The following is a 22,844-nucleotide window of genomic DNA, read 5'->3' as shown; positions in this document are numbered from 1 at the left end:
GGCATAAGATAGCAAGCTACCCCTCCTCTGGGGTTTTTAGGAAAGGGGGTGCTCAGAGGGAAGGGAAAGATAGGAAATGTGATACAGATTAAGCACCCGCTGTGGTTTACATGTTTGCATAGCTAGTTCCACTCTTCATTAAACCTGCAGGGCAGATTTTCTTTCTCTTCTCTTCTCTTCTCTTCTCTTCTCTTCTCTTCTCTTCTCTTCTCTTCTCTTCTCCCTTTCTACTTTTTTTTTTTTTTACAGGTGAATAAATTTAGACCTAGTGAAACTCAGTGACCTTCTCAAGGTCACACATTTCATAACCAGTAAGTTCTAAACACAGATGTGGGGGGCACCAGGGGGGCTCAGTCGGTTAAGCATCTGATTTCGGCTCAGGTCATGATCTCACGGTTCATGGGTTCGAGCCCCGTGTTGGGCTCTGTGCTGAAAGCTCAGAGCCTGGAGCCTGCTTCAGACTGTGTGTCTCCCTCTCTCTCTGCCCCATGCCCACCCCCCCTCCCTGCCCCCGCTTGTTCTCTCCCTCTCTCTCTCAAAAATAAATAAACATTAAAAAAATTTTAAACACAGATGTGGGAGTCAGGATATCTGGCTCTAATTTCTCATCTGTCAAGAATGTGCCCATTTTGTGCTTGTGAAAGCTGGGTCTGGCCAATAGAAGGAGAACTGAGACCCTTTCCTGAACTAGCGGTGCTGTTTCACTCCAGAAAAGTCATCAGTGAGAGGGCAGAGGTGAGAACAGTCCCTCTTTACAGCCATCCTTTCTTCTCCCAAGGCTCAGTATGTCTCAGCACCCCCAGGCCTCACTTATTCATTAGAATATTGTGTGAAAAGTCTTATTTCTTTTTTTTCTAAAGTTAATTTAATTTAATTTTAATTTCTTTTTTAGAGAGAGAGCATGAGTGGGTGAGAAGGGTGGGGGGGCGAAGAGAGAGAGAGGGATAATTTTTTTTTTTATGTTTAGTTTTTAAGAGAGAGAGAGAGAGAGAGACAGACTGAGCGTGAATGGGGAGGGGCAGAGAGACAGAGAGGGAGACACAGAATCTGAAGCTGTCTCTAGGCTCCCAGCTGTCAGCACAGAGCCCGACATGGGGCTCAAATTCGCGAAGCATGAGATCATGACCTGAGCCAAAGTTGGACACTTAAACGACTGAGCCACTCCGGCGCCCCGAGAGAGAATCTTAAGCAGACTCCTTGCTCAGTGCAAAGCCTGAGCTTGATCTCACAACCCTGGGATTATGACTTGAGCTGTAATCAAGAGTAGGATACTAAACTGACTGGGCCACCCAGGTGCCCCTGAACAGTCTTTTTCAATTCAAGTCTTAAACATATCACTCAAACTTATTAAATAGCTGTGGAAATTATCTACCCATAAGCTACAAATGTCATGATACCAGCTTAAAGCTAGCTTTAAAAAGTTGCTTAAATTTTGTGCACTTTATGCATTTTTTCTTTGGAAAATACAGGGTAGTTATGAGCTGTGGCTGTTGGTGTGTGGGTATTGCTGATCTGTATAAAGAATGTCTTCACTCTTTACAGAGTAAAGTGTCAAATTTATTTCCTTTTCTTTGGAGTAAATACAGTCCTTATTATATTACTATTTTATTTTCCCTCTGTTACAGAGTGAAAGGTAGGGTATTTTGGAGAACTGAATTCTAGAAAAGGTGAGTGTAGACATTCCTTGTAAGGATCAGAAAGTAGTCACGGAAAGGTAAAGAAAAGATACGGAGAGCAAATGCAGCAGGCCAAGCTAGCCTGTAAGAGGCAAATGTGTAGGCACTCAATAGGAATTCACCAGCATAGAAAATATCAGACTAGAATACCAGCCTCTAAACAGGAAATCAGGACTTAACAGATGCATTCTAATCAATGTCTGTGTGAGATGAAGTTTACAAGAAAGTTACAAAGAAAAAGTGAAAGATCAATGAGAAAAATACCACATTTTCTCTAGAAGTTTATTGTTTTAAACCTTCTTAATAATTTTTAAACATGTTAATATTTGTTTAATGTCTGTTGTTTTTATTTTTTTTTAATTTTTAATGTTTATTTATTTTTGAGAGAGAGAAAAGAGAGAGATAGAGAGACAGAGCATGAGTGGGGGAGGAGCAGACAGAGAGGGAAACACAGAATTTGAAGCAGGCTCCAGGCTCTGAGCTGTCAGCACAGAGCCTGATGTGGGGCTTGAACTCACGGACTGTGAGATCATGACCTGAGCTGAAGTCAGAAGTTTAACCGACTGAGCCACCCAGGTGCCCTGAATGTCTGTTGTTTTTAATAAAAAGTCTTTAAAACAGCAGAAATTAGTGTTTATAAATCCAGCAGGCTAGAGCCGATACTATCAGGCAAAGCATACTCCTGCACAAACAAGCTCACGAGTTAAAAGCCTACTGACCACCTAGCTGCTTCCTTGCTATTGTAACCAGAAAAAGTATTTAACGGCAGAGGAGCGAGGATGACCCAGCTGAGCTCCCAAATACAAACCTGCTTACAACATCACAAACAAATGCCACTCTGAGATTTTCACTTATGAAGTTGCATAATATTATAGCCCATGCAAGGATCTTTTTTCCGACTCTATAAAGAACAAATGGTCCCTCCAAGTTGTTCCTCTGATATTAAATTTTAATTGGGAAAAATAAGACTATTCAACAATAACTGGCACTTTTTTTGTACTCAATAGTTTCCGTACACTTTAATGCACATCATTATACCGGATGGCCTTGCAAGTTACACAGAGCAAGCCTGACCATCTCCATTTTATGGCCGTGTGGCAGCAAGCTGACGTGGCTTCCTTGAGATCATGGTGCTGATCACTGAAGGAGCTAGACCAGAACCTAGACCCTCTGATTCCCATCTGAAAAAGCCTTTCCTTGAGCCTCCAGCCAGGCTGACTCCTGCAGTGGCCGGCCGGTGTGGTCACTAGGCTAGCCGAGCTTCCCAAGCTGCTCTGAAGGCAGCCAGTTGAATCAAGATCATGTGATATGTTTGGTGGGTTTCGAGCTTCAGTTTGGGACTCAGTTTGCAGCTTCTGAAATCTACTTAGTGGGTCATGACCAGCATTTTTAAATGAAATTAAAAAGTAGAGAAACTATTAGAGGGCAGAAATCTAAATCACTATCTTGAAAAGGACTCTCGCACTGTTGGTGGGAATGCAAACTGGTGTAGCCACTCTGGAAAACAGTGTGGAGGTTCCTCAAAAAATTAAAAATAGATCTACTCAATGACCCAGCAATAGCACTGCTAGGAATTTACCCAAGGGATACAGGAGTGCTGATGCACAGGGACACTTGTACCCCAATGTTTATAGCAGCACTTTCAACAATAGCCAAATTATGGAAAGAGCCTAAATGTGATAAATGGATAAAGAAATTGTGGTTTATATACACAATGGAATACTACTTGGCAATGAGAAAGAATGAAATATGGCCTTTTGTAGCAACGTGGATGGAACTGGAGAGTGTTATGCTAAGTGAAATAAGTCCTACAGAGAAAGACAGATACCATATGTTTTCACTTTTATGTGGATCCTGAGAAACTTAACAGAAGACCATGGGGGAGGGGAAGGGGAAAAAAAAAGTTAGAGAGGGAGGGAGTCAAACCATAAGAGACTCTTAAAAACTGAGAATAAACTGAGGGTTGATGGGGGGTGGGAGGGAGGGGAAAGTGGGTGATGGGCATTGAGGAGGGCACCTGTTGGGATGAGCACTGGGTGTTATATGGAAACCAATTTGACAATAAATTTCATATTTAAAAAAAAAAGAGAGAAAAGGTATCTGCACTCCCATTGTTCACTGAAGCATTATTCACAATAGCCAAGGGATGGAAACAACCTAGGTGTCTGTTGATGGATGAACAGATAAAGAAAAGTGTGAGATAGATAGATAGATAGACAGATGAATGAATATTATTTGGCCTTAAAAAGGAAGGAAATCCTGCCCTTTGCAACAACATGGATGAACCTGGAAGGCATTATGCTAAGTGAAATAAACCAGACAGGGGAAAACAAATATGGTATGGAATCACTTATATGTAGAATTAAAAAGAAAAACAAAAGGTCAAAATAAAATGGTGGTTGCCAGGGGTTGGGGGCTGGAGAAGACAGGGAGAGGCTGGTAAAAGGGTACAAACTTTCAGTTATAAGATGAATGAGGTCTGAGGATCTAATGCATAACATGGTGACTGTAGTGAATAATACTGTATTATATAACTGAAATTTGCTGAGAGAGTAGAACTTGAGTGTTCTCACAAAAGAAAGAAAGAAAGAAAGAAAGAAAGAAAGAAAGAAAGAAAGAAAGAAGGAAAAAGGTAAATATGGGAGATGATGTACATTATTAATTCACTTGATGGTGGGGGGGATCTTTCACAATGTATATGTATATGTATAGGTATAGGTATAGGTATATCAAATCATCACACTGTACACTTTAAATACATTACAATTGTATTTGTCAATTATACCTCAATAAAGCTGAAAAAAAAGAGAAGTCTGTAGTACAACTTTAAAAAAAGAGAAATATTAGGGGCGCCTGGGTGGCTCAGTTGGTTAAGTGTCCGACTTAGGCTCAGGTCATGATCTCACAGTTCCCGAGTTTGAGCTCAGAGCCTGGATCCTGCTTCGGATTCTGTGTCTCCCTCTCTCTCTGCCCCTCCCCTGCTCACACTCTGTCTCTCTCTCTCTCAAAAATAAACATTAGAAAAAGAAAAGAAAAGAAAAGAGAAATATCCAAGAGCACTGTACATAGTAAGAGTGGGCACTGTTTTGTAAAATACTTGTTTCAAATACATTTATGTGTGGGTATAAATGTACGATACTGAGTCACAAACTTAAGTGTATTATACTTATTTTAAGGGTAACTTAAAAGAAACTTGTATTTCTTTCAGACGATCAGAGGAAAAAAGGAACGAGGGAAAACATGAATGCAGCTAAGCTGATCAGGCGGCTGGACTGCTCTGCTGGCAGCCGGAGCCCCGAATGGACCTGGGAATGTGGGTGTTGTGAGGGGCAGGGGGGCTGGAAAAAAGATCCCTGCTGTCCTGAAGTGGGCGGGAGGTTAAAAGACGAGATAATCTTGAAGCCAGAACCTGTGTTTGGTCCTTTTTTATGTTCTTAGTGCTTAGTCCGGCAGCACTAACTGGCATAGGAAACCCTGAATGAATATTTGTTGAATGAATGCATGGAAATGAGTAAGGTTTACAGATTTTTAAAGGCTCCTCTTAAAAATTCAATTAGGCTTGGAAATGAATCCAAGCAGTCTACATTTATGAAAAGCTTGTTTCCAAAACCTTAATTTGCAAATTGGTTTTTGGAACTTCAAACATCATTATACATGGCAGTTGGGATCCCAGGCCAGCCCACAACCACCTTTTTAAGCCTGAGATGTATCTGAAGCTAATACTGAGAAGCAAAGCTGCGTTTCCATGGGAAAAACGCATCCACATCATTCCAGTTAGGAATGCCAGGAAGCAAATTAGCCTCCAGATGGCAGAGAAGCACCTCCCCTGACCCCATTCCTCTTGCTGCAGCTGGACTGGCCTCTGCGAAGCCATTTCTGATGGGCTGGGAGGGAGGCGAGAGGCAGCACAGTGTGAGAGTTCATTTCCTATATAATGCCCTATGTTTCTTTGATTCCACGGTTTTAAACTTTGTGTACCCTTCCACGTTTGTTACAGAATGTGGCACAAGAACAAAACTTTCTCATCGTCAGGATACATAAAAGCATACTTCTTTATGAGAAACATGACTCTTAATGGACTAAAAGCATGAATATTTATAAGAAACATGAAATTTTGACTAAAGGAAGAGACTTCATGAGTGAGGGCTTTGGGGAGATGAGAAAAATAGTGGTGAAAATTGCAAGTGACAGAATCTCTCAATAATCTTACCAGAAACAAATTACACAGCACCTTGAAATCTAAAGACCTGAAAGGCCATTCACACCTGGCCTGGAGATAACATGGCTGTGTGTAGGGTCTGGCATTCAGGAATTTTAATGTGTCTCATAGAAAAAAAATTCTGCCAATCTTGTTTTGTAGGCAATGAAACTCAGACCAATTATCTGATGCAAATGTGGAGGAATTTAGAAATCATTTTGTTGGGCATCTGTTTTGACATTTAACCTAATACTTCTTCCAAAGCAAAAAGTGCTGAAATTTCGTATGTTCAAATGACTCCAATGAAAAGTGTGAACCTGGATGAACTGAGTTTGGTTTATCTAATAATAAGAAATTCAAAGGACTTTTTTTTTTTTTTTTTTTTTTTTTTTTTTTTTTTTTTGCATCAGCACCAAGCTGGAAACTGAAGATTCAAAGATTCAAAATAGTTCTGGCCTGCATGTGAATTGCCATCTCTTGTAGACAGCACAGGCATGCCCACTAACTTGAGTACGAGGCTAATAACATAGGGCTGGACAAAATTTATTAGTGCAGAGAGAGACAGGAACTGAGGAAGGTTTGTGGAGGAAGGTAAAATTTGACTGGGGCCTTGAAGGACAGGAGGGAAGTCCGAAGCAGACGTGGTAGGCCGCCTTCCTCCCGCCCCACTACCATCCCTTCTCCACCCCACCCCAGCCTACCCACTCCAAAACTTCTCTGGAATCCCAGGTTTCCATGGAATAGTTCAGGAGCCATTGATCTTGTTTAATGCCTTTATTCCAGATGAGGTGACCGAGGTACATGCGGGTGTTCCTGTGTAGGGAACAGAGTGAGCCAAGGCATGGAGGTGGCCGGTGCATGATGAATTTGGGGAACAGCGCGTGATCCAACTCAGCTGCAGCAGGGACAGGTCGAAATGGAAAGGAATACTGAAGGCAGATTATAGAGAATTTTGAATGCCACATTAAGGAGAGTGGGTCCCCTTCTCAAAGGTGGTGGGGGGAGGGACAGGATGAGAAAGGGGAGAGAGACTGAGGCCAGGACCAGAGAGGAGGCAGTTATAATTGTCCAGGTGAGAGGCAATAACTGTTGAAGTTCAGGAAATGATAGAGTGAGTGAAGAGTGAGAGAGACATGGAGAAGTAAATTGATAGAACCACAGGCATGATGGAGCAGGAAAACTCGGACAACTCAGAACTGAGAGTTGAGAGAGAGACACAGGACACTGGTGGGTGTGCATGCACACAGATTGGGCTTTTTTCCAGCATTCCAGGCCCTGTTGACCAGCTGTGTAACACTGGGCAGACCCTTCACTATTATGTGCCTCAGTGTCCTCCTCTGAAATAACGGCATTAAAAAAGACCAGTGGCTTCTGAACTGTTCCATGAAGATCTGGGATTCCAAGGAAGTTTTGGTGGAGTGGGCAGAGTGGCGTGGGGTGGAGAAGAGATAGGGAGTGGAGTGGAGGTAAGCAATGGGGCGTGATTTGGGAGTGCAGTAGGGGAGGGGTCTAGGTCCTAAACTATTCAACCAGAACATCTCTTGTACTTAACAGAATTCCTTGTAGCATTAAATTTGCTTAAAACAAAAACAAAAACAAAACAAAAACCTAAAACAACTCGTTTGATAACCACTGGCCTGTGGAGATAACCTCTAAAACCCCTTTGAGCTCTCACACTTGAGAGATCGCACTTATCGAAAGGGGTGATCCAAGATATCTGCTAATGTACTGGAGGTAGGTCTCATTTTCGGGACCCCATTGAGTTCCTCTGTTTATTTGATTAACTGTTGCACAAACGCTGGAACAACTGGAACAACAATTGTCATGCTGAATCGGTGCCAAAACTCTCAAAAATGGGAAAGATTTACTGAAAGGCCATTTGGTATTCTTACTCTTGTGTGGTACCTTTTCCCAGGACCCAATAAGTTTTCCAAACCTCATAAACACCAGCGTGAAAAGAGCTCTTGCCTGCAGTACAAAGGCACTGGTTTCGTTACTGACTGTTGTCTGGCTTTGGGTAAGTTGAGTTACCCCTCTGGGTTTCGTCTCCTTGTCTATAGAATGAGAACATCGCAGCAAACAATCCTAGAGGCCCCTTCTAGCTTTAACATTCCACAGTTTCATGATTCTAAACCTTGGAGCCTGTTATCTGAACAATTCCCTGATCAATTGCATGTGCTCTCAATCTTGTTCGGTCACAGTCAGATGGTCAGTATATTAAGGGCTTTGGGCTGTTGACTTTAAGGATTGGGCAATGTGTGCTTTAGCCAAGATCTCTGATTCCCGCAAATGGATCATTCTGAGCAAAGGGCTCAGGTCTAAATTAACAGCAGATCTTCAGAAACACAATACTTCGTGGATCAGTATTTGCAGTAGAGAAACCCTGTGCCTAGGTAAAACCCTTACAAATGGTCTACAAACCACCATAGAAATGGAAACGAGGAAAACCAATCGAACAACCACAAAGTTTAGACCAGAAAGTTTCATACAGGTCTGAAATTTACACACTGCCTGCCTCCCTTTGCCTCCTGATTTCTCCTCTCCCCTCCCTCTCCCACAATTAAATTTTTTTCTTTTCTCTTCTCTCTTTTATAAGAACAATTCCTTTGTAAAAAGAAAGAAAAAAGAAAAATTTAAAGCGAAGAGGCAAAGTGAGCACTCACTGGGAGAGCGCGGCCAGGCTGCGTCTTCCCTGCAATCCGGATCCCCCGAGCATGTCTGTAGCTGGAAGGGGTGGCGGGTTGCTGGAGGTGCTGAGACTCTCCTGGCAGTCAGGGCGTGGGCCGGGCCCCCGGAGGTGCCATGTTTTCTGTGGCTGAAATGCAGTGTGCAGGATGCTCCGGTGTTCTCCCTTTGTGTTAACACTTTGGTCTGTCCCTGTGACGAAAGTCTGGGCTTGTCCTCAGCCAAATCTACTCCTCCCCACCCTTTCCCTCCGCATAGGATCATCAGAGAGCTGATTGTTATTTTTTACTGTAATCTCTCTAATAGAGGCCCATCCTGTTTAGACTGTAAAGGGTGAAGATTGCTTCGAGATTTCCAGACTGTTATTAGTGGGTACTAGGGGCCAGGATACTCAGTAGCTTTCATGAAGACTTTATATGATTAATTACAATTATTCCAAGGTAGAGAACTAGTCAAAGGAAAAGACAGTGATCCATGTGCTCAGCCTTTTAGAAAACAGTTGATCATGGGATCGCTTGCGTGCCGAATCTCACTCTGAAGAGATCAACAGAAATCAGCCCACCAAAAAGTTCACATGGGTGCAGTTCTCAGGCCCTCATTCTGAGCTCTGTTCTCAATTAGCATTGGTGTAGGTGCTTTCCAAAGCAAACAGTTCCCACTGAGAAATCAAATCTGAGAAACTCCTCTTAGCCCTTTTATCCAGGGAAAGATGGATGCATGATATAAAAATGCAAACCAAAGGCAAAGGGAAGAGAGACGGCTCTATCAGTGATCTGCTGGGTTATACGGGGTGTTTGGCGCTCACGCCCCTCAGTAAAATGAGGGCAACAGCCTGCCTAGGAACATGTTGCAACAGTCTGCCTGGTCTGCACCCATCGCACTCTGGTGCGGTGATCTCATCAGCCAAACCAGGCAAGGGAGCCTGGTCAGCAACAGCTTGGGAAGCAACCAAATTCCAGTCCCTGAGGAGGGGGTGGTTGTTGATTCTATCTGGAGATGACATTCCCTCTGGGCTTGAGTTATGAATACGCTTCTTCATCTCTAACAGGCAAAGATCAGATTGGTGCTGTGGAACGCGGATGCATCGGACTTTCTGTCAAATGAGTAGAACAACTCAGTTCTCACAACAGAAGGTTGAGATGAGTCTTTTGGTAAATAGCAGGAGAAGCCATCAACTCCACACACTGAGAGCCCCCTTCACAGAACGAAAAACATCTTTTGAGAGCTACAGCTTTGTGTCACAAACAAGGGCGCAGAAGCACAGAGCGTTTGAACAGTTCGCCAGTGTCGGGGAGCAGAGCCACATCATTGACCTTTGTACTCAATTTAGAGAAGTTTCATTCAGATAGGTTAAATGCTCTTGTCATTTCAAGCAACTAGAAAATTTTGGTTGTTTTCCTGCTTAAATACTATGCTGTCATCAAAGTCAGAGTTTATAGAGTAAATGCAGTTTAATGAATTTCAAAGTTAACTATCTCCATGTATCATGACATATACACATTTAAACATCTCTCTGATTATATATATTGTCACTCAACATATGCTGACTATATAAAATTCATGAGACACTCATAAAAATAGAGCTATGTCTGCCTCAACAGAATTCTCTTGAGTTTATGGCTCCAGAGCTGAGATAGAAACATGTATCGGGGCATTTTGCTATGCTCCTTTCTACCAAATTTTGCACATTGATTTTTTTTCCCTTCACCAAGCTCAGTGTTCTGCTGTGGCGGGCAGAATGATACTCCTCCCAAAGATATCCATGTCCTAATCTCTATAATTTATGAATATGTGCAATATGCAAAAGGAACTTTGTGGCTGTAATTAAGTTACAGGCATTGATATAGGGAGATGATCCTGGATTCTCCAGATGTGTGTTCAATCTAATTGTATGGGTCTTTAAAGTTGGAGAGCCCTCTCTGGCTGTGGTCAGAGAGAGAGGTGACTACAGTGGAATGGCCAGAGAGATGTGACATTGCTGGCGCTGAGGATGGGAGGAAGGGGGCCAAGAGGCCAAGATTGAGGGTGGCCTCTAGAAGCCAGCAAGGCAAGGAAATGGGTTCTCCCCTAGAGCCTCCAGAAGGATGACGCCCCGCCCGCACCTCGATTTTGGCCCCTTGAACGTGTGTTGGGACTTGGAAGCTTTAGCATGGTAGATAATCAGCGTGTGCTATTTGAAGTCACTGAGCTTGTCGTTATTTGTTACAGCAGTGATAGATTATTAATAAATACATTTGCTTACGGGCCTCATTTGACCTTGGGAATTCATTTCAGCTCCTGATTTCCCCTTCCTCCCAATACACTCCAATCTTAAGGTGGCAAGCATAGTTTGGCTGTATTTGGAATGAGCTCATAAAATGGAGTAGCTTGGAAAAAATTCTGTTATTTTTCCAGATCAGTCTTATCTCTCTCTCTCTTTATCTCTTTCATCACACACACACACACACACACACACACACACACACACACACACGCAGGCGCGCGCACCTTACCTTCCATGGGGGAGAGCAAGAATTTGGTAATCTTCCACTAACACGCTGACATTCATGTACTAAAAGTATGCTAGTGGTGAGCTGTATAAAGGATATCCACCAAGCTCTTTTCCTAGCCCTAAAGATAATAGGTAAATCATTCACACTCTTTGTTGGCACCTTGTTACTAATGAAATGTATTTGGGAAGTAGCTGTCTGTCTTTAGCCTGTGATAGTACAATTAGCAGGTGTCCCAACTTGTGCTACTTAGTAGTGTACCGACACAGCAATAGTGAAGAGAGAAGGGAGTTTTGGACCTGGGTCAGATACCGGTGGGAAATAGGAAGAGCACAAGGGCCAACGAAAGGGAGTCTGGATGCATTTGACAGGCAGGGAGAGAAGTGAATCGTGAGCTGAGGGCAAGGCTGGAGTAGACAACAATTTCCAGGCAGCCCTCTGGGGGTCTGGCTAGCTGGGGCTGCAGAAGCAAGATGAGAGGAATTAGGAAGAACACACCAAAGGCTAATGTGCTCTCACTGTGTAGCACAGACATGGGTACTGAGAGCCCTGCTTCCAGAACTGGTCTCTGAGAACTGGATTAATGATCATTCACCAGCACCACGAAGGATGGAGGCAGTCATGCATATGTCAGCAAGACAGTGGGTGTCACACATGTGACATTTCAGGACTATTTTACTAAGGAAAATGGAAGTCTGGGCTAGTCTCAAATTACTCATAGCATCCTCCTTTTCTGGATACTTTATTTAATTTTTTATCAAAGGTTTGAGGGAGGTCAGTGCAATAGAAAGGAATAGCTCCTACCACAGGGTGGTCCTTTATTAATAAAATATGATTTAAAAAAATAACTTAACTTCATGGAGGTAGGGGACTGGACCACATGATCTGTTCCAGACTTTACAGTCTGCAATGGTTGTTTGAGAACAGCTTCTACCTTGGAACAATTCCCTAGGGAAAAGTGAGGTATGTGGGAAGTGCCTGTGTCCTGCCCTAATGCACTTTAGACACACACATACAGACACACAGACACACACACACACACACACACACACACACACACAGCCACTTATTTCCTACAGAAACTCAAACCCCAAAGAAATCTACTCCCTTGAGAGACAACAGTTCAATAATTTAAAAGGGATTTTTAAAAAGCCTCTTGAAAAATACTCTCTTATAAAGAAATTCCTAGACTCCATACTCTTAGAATGAGGCAAAATATCTTGCCTAGATGGCTGCTTATCAAGGGGTTGATAGGAATGGGGTTCCTGGGTTGTGCAGTCGATTAAGCATCCAACTCTTGATTTCGCCTCAGGTCATGATCTCATGGGTTCATGAGTTCAAGGCCTGTGTTGGGCTTTGTGCTGACAGCTGACAGGCTGCTTGAGATTCTCTCTCTCTGCCCCTTTCCCTCTCTCTCACTGTCTCAAAAAAGAAAAATGGGGTGGGGTATGTTGGATAGGAATGGAAGTGAAGGGGTTAACTACATATAAGCAGGCAGATCCTATTTCCTTCTTTCCATGGGCCCCTTGTATTCTTCCCTCCACGGCTGATGGCATCTCACTACCCTCATGGCATCGAACATGTTCACTTGAACGATATTGCTTTGCATTGTCCTGTGATCTTGCATTTTAATGGGTCCTCCTAAGAAAACTTCCCATGAAATACTCCTCCCTTTATCCATGTCCCATCACAGAAATTACAGACTCCTCTTCTCTCTTTATTCTTCTTTCTACCTTCCAGTAATGCCTTTTCCTTGTTTCTCCTGCCTCACTGCATCTTTGCTAATGTCTTCCTAGTTCCTGCTGTGTTTTCCTCTAGGGATCCATGGTGGGCTGGGTGGGGGTGGAGGAATGAATGGACTGTTCTGGAAAGTCATCCTTTACCCTCACCCTGCCCTTCCCGTGCAACTCACTGTCCTTAACTGGTATCCTTGTGGCCTTTGCTGACACAATTCTCTGAACTATTCTTGGTGTGATCTGTCCGTAGGCTTGTACAGTATCGTGTGTGTTACATTCTCTTATCTCTCACAATGGCAGCCATGTAGTTTTGTCCCAACATGTTCCTGCCTTGCCCCTTCTCACTTAACACTATTTCAATTTTTACTACAAGCCAGTCACCCAGGGAAATGCTGTGGGGGATCCAAAGATGAGGCGGTCAGACTCAGAGGGAGGTAAGGTATGTATACAAACACTGTGATACAAGATAGAAAGTGAACGACACTCTGAAGGCAGTGGGGCTAAAGTACTATGCTTCAAAGATGGCATCCTGTGATCAAGGCCCCAGTATTTAATCACACTTATGCTCAATTTATTCTGTTACTGAACTGTACTTCCTGTTGCCAAAATAGAAACCCACTTATCTCTATCAGGGCCACAGGTACTAAATCATGCTTTAGCCTCATCTTTTCTAGGCTACGTGCCAGTGCCTATTTTCCATTCTTTTAATATCAGCCTGAAACATAACAACTCTTCAAGCGGGAAACCAAAATTGGACATAATAAAGGCTTGACCAAGTCTGAATGTGCCTGGATGAAGGCCCAGTGCTGCCTGCCACGTTCCTGTTAACACGTCTTGAACATCGTTTTCACATTGATAATAGCATCTCTTACAGAGATCATTCATTCATTTCTGTGCTAAATCCAGGATTGTTTTTCGTCCTCTCCAGATCTGTTGCTTTGTCAGTCTATATCCAGCATTTATTGTAAAGCTAGTTTTGTTGTTATTATTTGACCTTAACATAGAAAGCTTCATACTGTTTTCAGAGGCCCATTTTTCAACTCTTTCAGGACATTCTGTATTGTATTTTTCTTGTTGAAGGTCTTAGTAAATGAGGAACACATAACCTGATTTCAAGAAGGGAGAAAAAGATCTTTCAAAGAGCACCTCCCTGAATTTCAGTACCTGGGAAGTCTATCTATTTGAGGCAACATGAAGTTCAAGGTTCTAGATTGCACTAATGGTGGGTTTCTAGATTTCTTTCTCCCCTTGCTAGGCTGTGAGCTCCTTGAGGAGAAGTACTGTGCCCAACCATCTTTTTGACTCTCCCCTTGTTCCAGTTATCACAGTGCTTGGCAGAGAGCAGGGCTTCTGTAATATGTGCCGCATAAATGAATTCGTGCACGTGGCTTCATAATGAGCAAATAACTACTTTGACCAAGTGGATTTATTTTTTTCTGTAGTTGAGTCAAGATGGAAGGATAAGTGATGTGAATGGTGGCCTGGCCTTAGGTTTCATGGTGCCCACCACTGGAATTGAGATGCATCTGGGTATGACTGAGTGGTAAAGTGGGTCTGGGTGGGGGAGAATCGCAGGGAGGTCTGGGGAGTTGTTGGCTATCACATGCCTGAACCCAACCCTATTGCCCCAGGTCTGTGCCCCGAGGAAAGGTGGACTGCAGGGAAGCTGAAACTGTTTCCACAAGGTGTTTGCTGAGTCTAGGCCAAGCTTTGGTGCCTGAGTGACAAAGGGTAACAGAGCAGAGGATAGGGTCAGCACCCCTACTTCTGTCCAGAGCACAGCATGGTTCTAGAATTCTGGAGGACTGAAAGGAATACAAGGCCACTTTGGTACCTTGAAGTTTGGAGCATAAGGACACCAGACGGTGCCTTTGACACAGAGGCCCAGGGTCTCAGGGCGGGCCCCAGAGCAGTGGCAGTGGAGGGTCCTCTGCAAATGCCTTCATGCAGAGTGGGGGCCAGGGCCTCACTGAGATAGGGGCATGCCAGCAAGAAGTCATGGGAGGTTGCACAGGGTGGATGAGTATACCATTCGTGAGCTTATGTGAGACAGATGTCCAGAAACAATCAGAGAGGATTTTTTTTTTTTTTATTGGTGGTGGAGTGGTCATCCTGCACAAGCAGTTAGCATTAAGAATTATATCATTAGTGGGGTGCCTGGGTGGCTCAGTCGATTAAGCATCTGACTCTTGATTTTGGCTCAGGTCATGATCTCACAATCCATGGGGTCGAGCCCCACATGGGGCTCTGCACTGATAGCACAGAGCCGGCTTGGGATTCTCTCTCTCCCTCTCTGCCCCTCCCCTGCTCACGCTCTCTCTCTCTCTCAAAATAAGTAAAAACTTTAAAAAAATTAAAAAAAATTTTATCATCAGTAATGTGATCCTATTGACACCCATAGGCAGATTATGATTGAAGATACATGGGTAACAGCTATAAGCGCTCTGTACCTTTTTAAAATTATGTTTTATTCTGAAATCTTTTCGACAAACTGAAAGGAATAAGGAAAATTCTATGTGCTCATCATCCCCCTTAGAAATAAAATCTTCAAAGTAACTTAGCACCCCTGAGTGCTTTTTGAGAATAGCATTCTGTCTCTTTCCACCTAGAAGTAGCTACTTTCTGGAATCTGTGTCTAAACCATGACTCAGTTATAAGGAGGGCATGATACTACAACTCAGTTAAAAGGAGGGCCTTCTCTCCTTCCCAAGGCCAGTCCTTGAGTCCCAGCATTCCATTGCTGACTCTTTCCCTTAAGCTTATCCTGACCCCTGGTTGTATCCCCACTGGCAACTTAACATACATCTCCAATCAGTGCAATGCACCCTAACATTTATCATAAAGGGAACTTTTGTTCTGTGAAAAGATGATTAGCATTTGCCACCACTTGCCTGATATTTCCTGAAGTTTTCTGCTTTTACCCAACAAAGCTCTTCCTTCTCTTTTGCCTAGAATGTCTTTTAAAATTCCCTCTGCGTCCCTGAATTCTAGTGATTCTTTAAGAACCAGTGTCTAGCCCCACCTCTATAAAGTCTTCCTGCACGTGACTTTCTTTCTTTGTACTTTGCCATCTCAGGAGGAAAGAGGAGACTATTTGAGCCTACTCTTGTTTGCGTGCATTTGAGAGAATTATGTTGTCATGTATGAGTCAGCCCCTCTGGCTAACTTGTTGTGAAGCTCCCTATTTCTGTTTAAACTCTTTTGCAACAATTATTTAGATCTGCTCTCTAAGCTCTTTTCTTTTTTTTTTTCTTTTTTTTTTTTTTTAAAGTCTGGGTTTTTTAACCAGCTAGACTATTCTTTTTTCCTGGAGAGAAAAGTTTCTATCTTAAGGGGATCATGCCTCCAACTCCCCCTCTGCCCTCCAGCTTGAAACACATCTTTATTTTATTTTTTCCCCAATATATGAAATTTATTGTCAAATTGGTTTCCATACAACACCCAGTGCTCATCCCAAAAGGTGCCCTCCTCAATACCCATCACCCACCCTCCCCTCCCTCCCAACCCCATCAACCCTCAGTTTGTTCTCAGTTTTTAAGAGTCTCTTATGTTTTGGCTCTCTCCCACTCTAACCTTTTTTTTTTTTTTTCCCTTCCCCTCCCCCATGGGTTTCTGTTAAGTTGAAACACATCTTTAAAAACAATGAAATAGTGCTTGGAAATACGGTTCTAACAACAATTGCTTGACTGAATGGTTGCTGGTACACGTCTATAAAACCCTGGTTCTGGTCTCAGTGAAAATAGTTACATATACCCCTATAATTCTAGGAAAGAAGTATGTACAGGAAGGATATGATTTCTACCCAAAGGAAATTGAATCTAGGCCATAGTGATATGCTTTAGAATGCAGAATTTGTTGTCCATCGATACAACTGAACTGGAAGGAAATTAAGAAACTATCATGAGGACTCTAAGGATTCTAGTTTAAGAGAAAAGGTCAAATCTTCAAAGGAAGCATGTTAGTTCATAAGCCACATAATTCTGTGTGTATCACTCTCGTTCAAAGTATCCAAATATTTCCACAACCATAAATTTATTTGCTGGTGTCCACTTTCTGCATCTGGATATTAAATTTACACGTGGCTTTTACAGCTGGAATCAAATCCAGATTTTTTTGCGGGGGCGGGGGGTGGTGGTTTAGGCCTGGAGTAAAGCATGTACTTGTTCTTATTGCTAGAGAAATAGTTCATCATGTGTTTTGGATACTTTGGGTATAGTGTTTACTGTGTACATTATATGAAGAACACTTTGTTAGGTACTGTCCTATTTTGTAATTAACAGATCACACGAACCAGTACATGATTATGATACCGATCTATAGATAGAAATAGATGGATGTACACACAGAGGCTTATTTATTCACTGTTCACCGAATAATATTTTGTGGGCAGGGATCTTTTCTCACCAAATAAATTATAATCTTTTTGTGGGCAGGGATATTTCATAATACCTTGCTGGCACCTGATACAGCCTCAAACATACAGCAGATACTCAACAAGTGCTTGCTTTTCTCTCTCTGGGTTAGAGAGGGACAACAATGGAATAGAGATGCTACATCAATAAGTCCTGTGGGCTGGTCCTCCTAGAGGCTTCTCCAGAGTGGTCTTTTTTTTTGAGATATTCAGTGCAGTACAGGATCTAGAAACTTTGCTGCACCAGCAACTGGGTTTTGGGAGTTCTTCAAGTTGACAGGTCTCAGGAAGACTGAGGGTTTCCAGACTCACAAGACACTCACATGGACATCAGAATGCTAATTAATGCCAGTTAATTAAGAGAACGGATGACCTCCCTCTTCAGTGCCTGGAGAGCTCTCAAATTCCCACCATTCCCCAAGCCATGATGTCAGGAAGCCTCCCAGTCACCAGAGACTGCTTCATGGGTAACGAAGTCAGAGCAAAGGGAGGTGAAATCGTCATGAGGAGTACTTTACCCAAGCCAAGGGAGGACCTGAGAAACACCTCCCTCAGTGGAGAGAATGCTTTTCATGTCACAAGACTGAATGAACCCTGAGGTTCAAAGTCCTCATTTGGATACATAGATGAGTTGGAGTGAATATTCGTGTCCCTGAAAAATTCATTTGTTGAAATCCTAACCCCCAATGTGATGGTATTAGGAGGTGGGGCTTTGGGGAGGCAATTGAAGGTCATGGAGGTAAAGTCTTCATGATTGGGATTAGTGCCTTTATAAGAAGAGACACAAGAGAGATTGCTTTTTCTATCTCTCTCTTCAATAAGTGAGGATACAACAAGAAAATGGCCAACTGCAAATTAGGAAGCGGGCCCTCACTAGATACTGGATCTGCCAGCACCTTGGTATTTGGACTTCCCAGCCTCCAGAACTGCAAGAAATGAATGTTTGTTGGTTTAAGCCATCCGGTCTATGGTGTTCTGTTAGAGCAGCCCCGAATGACCAAGACAATAGATTACAGTTGCTACACTTGCTTGCACCTGGGAGACCTAACGTAATTAAACACTTATGCGTGTTGAATTCATTGAATTTATTATAAATGTTCTTTTGTAGAATTTTTAGATGCCTTTATGGTGGCAGCTTGACACAGGAGATTAGAAATAGACTAAGTGCAAGCTTTTCAGCTTTAACATGTTACTTTGCTTTGAAGTTACTGAAAAAATGAAATCAAGCTATCATTAGGATCAAGGCAGGAAAAGCAAATAGAGCTCTTTTTTTTTAATTCATTAATTTATAGACTAGAAGCAGGCAAGTGTTTCAGTGAAAACCTTTAATTAAAAAAAAATCATATCCATTTTTCTCATTTAAAAGCCAAGATCCATCTGGAAAGCTTTTTAATCTTAAGACCTCATGAAGACAACAAAGAAAATAGATAATACTGTTATAGAAAAAATAGTGAATGTTTTAAATTTGAGATCCAATGATCTGGAATATGCATCCAGCTTTTTAAAAATGTTTCATTTATTTATTTTGAGAGGGAGTGTGTGTACACTCATATTCATGAGTGGAGGAGGGACAGAGAGAGAGGGAGAGAGAGGATCCCAAGCAGGCTCCGTGCTGTCAGTGCAGAGCCTGATGCAGGACTCGATCTCACAAACCTGTGAAATCATGACCTGAGCTGAAATCAAGGGACACTTAACTGACTGAGCCACTCAGGCGCCCCTGCATCCAGCTTTCTAAAACACATTGGAGGGTAGAGTGCTGATGTAATCTGAGATTCTCCGAGGTATTTTAGAATTCAGTGTCTTTTTAGGATAACTTTAAACCAACTTGCCTTCTGACTCTTTCTCAGTGGATGTAAGAATTAGAAATTAAATTAAAAATTAAAAGATACATGGGGTCCGTGGGTGGCTCAGTCGGTTAAGCGTCCGACTTTGGCTCAGGTCATGATCTCATGGTTCATGAGTTGGAGCCCCCTGTCAGGCTCTATGCTGACAGCTCAGAGCCTGGAGCCAGCTTTGGATTCTGTGTCTCCCTCTCTCTCTGCCCCTCCCCAGCTCGCACTCTGTCTCTGTCTCTCTCTCTCTAATATAAATAAACATTAAAAAAATTAAAAGTTACAATTTTGAGGCTATTCTACAGTACTTCCAGTACTTCTGGTATTCCAGTTCATTGATTTTATTAATTACAAATTTTATGTGAATGAATTAACCAAAGGGCCTACTTTCATAATCAAGAAACTTGATGCCTACTGTAGAATGTGTTGTATCATAGTCAATGTTTACTGAATTAATCTGAATCTTAATCTAGAGTTTTTACTAATGGTTATTTATAAGTCCTCCTCCTCCTCCTTCTAAAATCATACTTTTTAAGGTGTATGTATTTATAAAAACGTAAAAAAGGCCCCACTTCACTGAAAATAAAACTAACCCCACGTATCTTGGTTAAATGGATTCTAATATATGTCTTCTTCTTTTTTTCTTGGTTCATCACTACCTCCCAATACTAGAAAACAATCCGTTATTTAGACTCTAAACTTGAGACTCACCTTGCATGTTAAACACTCTTTATTTCAAAAGGAGTGTTGACAAACGCTAGCCTGAGGTTGGCTCTACCCCTCACCTGCTTCTGCCTATCCTCCCGGATTAACTGACGAAGTTCACTCCTCTGGACAACAGACTTGGTCTTTCATAAGAGAAGTTTTTGATCATATAGTTTGCTCACTGCTGCACTCTTTAGGGTTTGGTATAAACCCGGTAATTTGATAATTACCAGGTCTTACAATGCAAATGTTAGTTGCAAGCATTATTAGGAGTTTGAACATTAAACACTCCAACTAAAGGGACTTGATGCTTAGCATATTGTCATTTGGCTCCATGATACAACTTAAGCATAATGATCAAAATTATAGGAGGCAGAAGTACAAGTATCCTTAATAACTAGAGAAATACATGAGTTTTTTGTTTTCTGTTTTTTGTTTTTTGTTTTTTTTTTTGTATCTCTAGGGAAAAAGATAGGGAGTCAAAAGTCCAGGGGCTCAGCAAGGTAGTGAGGGAGGCCCAAGGAAGATATGGGTGGTGTCAGTATTTGGAGAACACCATGAAGGTCACTAACATTTCCGCCTCCCTGTAAATATTTTAGCGAACTGAGCAAAATCTACCTTGGTACATACATATGAATTGAAGTAGCTGTTTATTCATTATTCGTTTATTCAACATTGTGTACTGGTCTTTGGGGAAATAAAAGTAGGTAAGGTGTAGTTTTTAATCTAGAGTTGCTCTTAATTTGGTGGGTTAAACAGATACATGAACAAATAAAATAAAATAGTAACATAAAATGGTAATAATTAATACAAATAGTAATACAAAATAGCACATAATATAGTAATAATTAATACAACTAATTAATATGAATAATAATATAATAATTCACATACATTGAAAGAGCCATGGGAAAGTCAAGGTGGGAGGTCACTTTGACAGGGGCCTCTTGGAAGATGTCTTCCAGAGGAGGAGAGTTGAGCTGGGCCTTCTAGCTGCGTAAGAGTTCACCAGTTACGAGAGGTTGGGGAGAGGATACTGGTGTGGAAGACGACAGAATCCCGCTGAGTCTGAAGATCTTTTCTGACTTACATGCAAAACCACACAAGTAAGTGACTGACAGCACGGTTTTATTTTGATTGGGATAAAGCCATCATTTTAAATCTTTGGAATTGTCTCCTTAATTCACATACTCAGGGAAAGGAAGATAAAATGGCTTTGCTTTTTTTTTTTTTTTTCTAAACTGCAGTTGAGGCCATAAGCCGTCTCCAAGGGGGAAAGGCTCTAGGGAAAGTGACAGGTAACCTTTTACAGCATTTTCTCTGTGCCTGATTTTTGGAAGCCTAGAACGCCTGAGGGCCTGTCAGATCACGTAAGATAGCTGTGTACGGAGTATGAAAATTCCTTTGGAACCCAGTGTGTGACCAGCATGAAACTTGCAACCCCACATAAAGTAAAACAGAAGTGAATTGACTTAATTAATCATGCAGGCACCACTACATAATAAACATGTCATGTGAATCACCCTTTCTTCACACGTGGTATCTGATAATATCTCATTTAATTTTCTCAGCCACCCTGAGGAGTGTTAGTTCTATTTGACAGATGAGGAGGTCCAGATCTGTTCAACTTTTATCCAGTGTGTCCTCTTTTATCCTTGATCTAAAAGGTATTTTTGTAGTCAGAGGCAGTTATATGGGCTGGGCACAGCAAAATGCAGAAGAAAAACCACCAGAATTGTAATAAATGACATAGTTTCAGATTTGACCTAGCCACGGACTGTGGGCTCCTGGAAATGTTAGCAAGTCTGGGTTCAATGATTTAGATTTTCAAACTCTTTTCAGAGAATGTAGGAGAGAGAGTCTTAATTTCTGACCATATAACCCAATGGGATACCAGAATATGTCTCTTAGCAGTACTTCTGCACTCAGGCAGAATTCTCATGGAAAACCAGCTCCTTTCTGCAGGGGACACTCCCCCCCCCCCCCGCCACCGCCCCCCGAGCCTTGGTTCAGCTCTATCACAGCTCTGACAAATGCCACAATGAGACAGAACTTATAATCATGTTCCTGTGATGTGATGCACTTAGAGATGAAAGCATTAGGAATTTCCATCCTGCCTCAGTCCCGAGTTTTACAAAATTTCATTCTGTTCAGTTTGTAACCCACGGAACTTCTGTAGCAATGATACTCCCTGGGTAGCCAGGATATACTCTGAGGATGCTGGCTCAGAAAACAGACAGATTTTTGGCTTTCATGGTTGGGTAGGAAGAGTTATAGGCTCTTAAGAGGGGAGTAGCAGGAAGGAAGGGCATCAGATATCAACTCTTGCTATATACCAAGGCTCCTCAACGGTAGTTTCTCATCTTGTTCATCAAGGGAGAAGAAATGGTGGGTGAATATTAGGTCCCTCAAATGGGCCCCACTGAAAAATCAAGATTTACACAACAGTTGATTAGAGAAACAGAAGGATTGTTCAAGGAAGGAGTGGGCAGAGGTCTACATCTACTAGAGTTGCCAACAGTGCCTTGGGGAAGATGCAGTGTAATCGTACCTGCTGAGGCTTCATGTCTTTGAACCAGCACAATAACCCATCATCTCATCCTGCTCGCTCGTCTATTCACTTCCTGCCCATTTATTTTCCCTGCTAGTCTCTTGAGTTCCCCAGAAAGACCTGCCAACAGTGCAAGGTTTTCCGTGGGAATAAAAAATGGGTGACTGCTGTTATTCTGAGTAGGTAGAGTCCAGGGACTAGGCAGAAAGAAAGGACCCTTTCATTATCTAGTTGCCGGTGCCGGTGCAGAGAGTTATCAAGCTTACATTTGCAGAGCCCCTCGTTATGCAAAATTCCCACCGGACAATAAGACCCAGGTTAGCCTTAGGCAAATAAAAAGCACATATTGAGTAATCTTCTGGCAACTTATCAGCTGGATTCCTAAATGGTACAGGAAAATGGAAGCTAGTGAAGATGTGATATGGGATAGTCCATGTCACCCACAATGGAAAATATGAACATTGGAAGAATTTCCTATTCTAAACAATGTGCAGTTTAAAATACACTCTCTGGAGACTCTCCTGAATGTACAGGCTTATGGCTGCTATTTATAGTGGTTGA

At 42.2% G+C, this 22,844-nt stretch overlaps 1 protein-coding gene across 33 annotated transcripts in view; it reads right to left on the bottom strand.

The window, feature by feature from the left end:
- Positions 1-22,844, bottom strand: part of CALD1 (caldesmon 1) — a 187,355-nt gene that overhangs the window by 66,422 nt on the left and 98,089 nt on the right. For 6 of the 33 annotated variants that reach the window (XM_043589579.1, XM_043589580.1, XM_043589589.1 and 3 more), the window contains exon 1: positions 8,538-8,803. The exons of the other annotated variants lie outside the window; for them this stretch is intronic. In XM_043589579.1, coding sequence (XP_043445514.1) covers positions 8,538-8,590 — 53 coding nt within the window. In that variant the 5' untranslated portion in view covers positions 8,591-8,803. Of the gene's footprint in view, positions 1-8,537; positions 8,804-22,844 lie in introns of those variants that run through there. 33 annotated transcript variants of the gene reach the window in all.

This window comes from Prionailurus bengalensis, chromosome A2 (genome assembly GCF_016509475.1).
Source record: "Prionailurus bengalensis isolate Pbe53 chromosome A2, Fcat_Pben_1.1_paternal_pri, whole genome shotgun sequence".
Taxonomy (NCBI): Eukaryota; Metazoa; Chordata; class Mammalia; order Carnivora; family Felidae; genus Prionailurus; species Prionailurus bengalensis.
The sequence above is the reverse complement of the archived record's forward strand: the minus strand, read 5'-3'. Positions and strand labels throughout refer to the sequence as shown.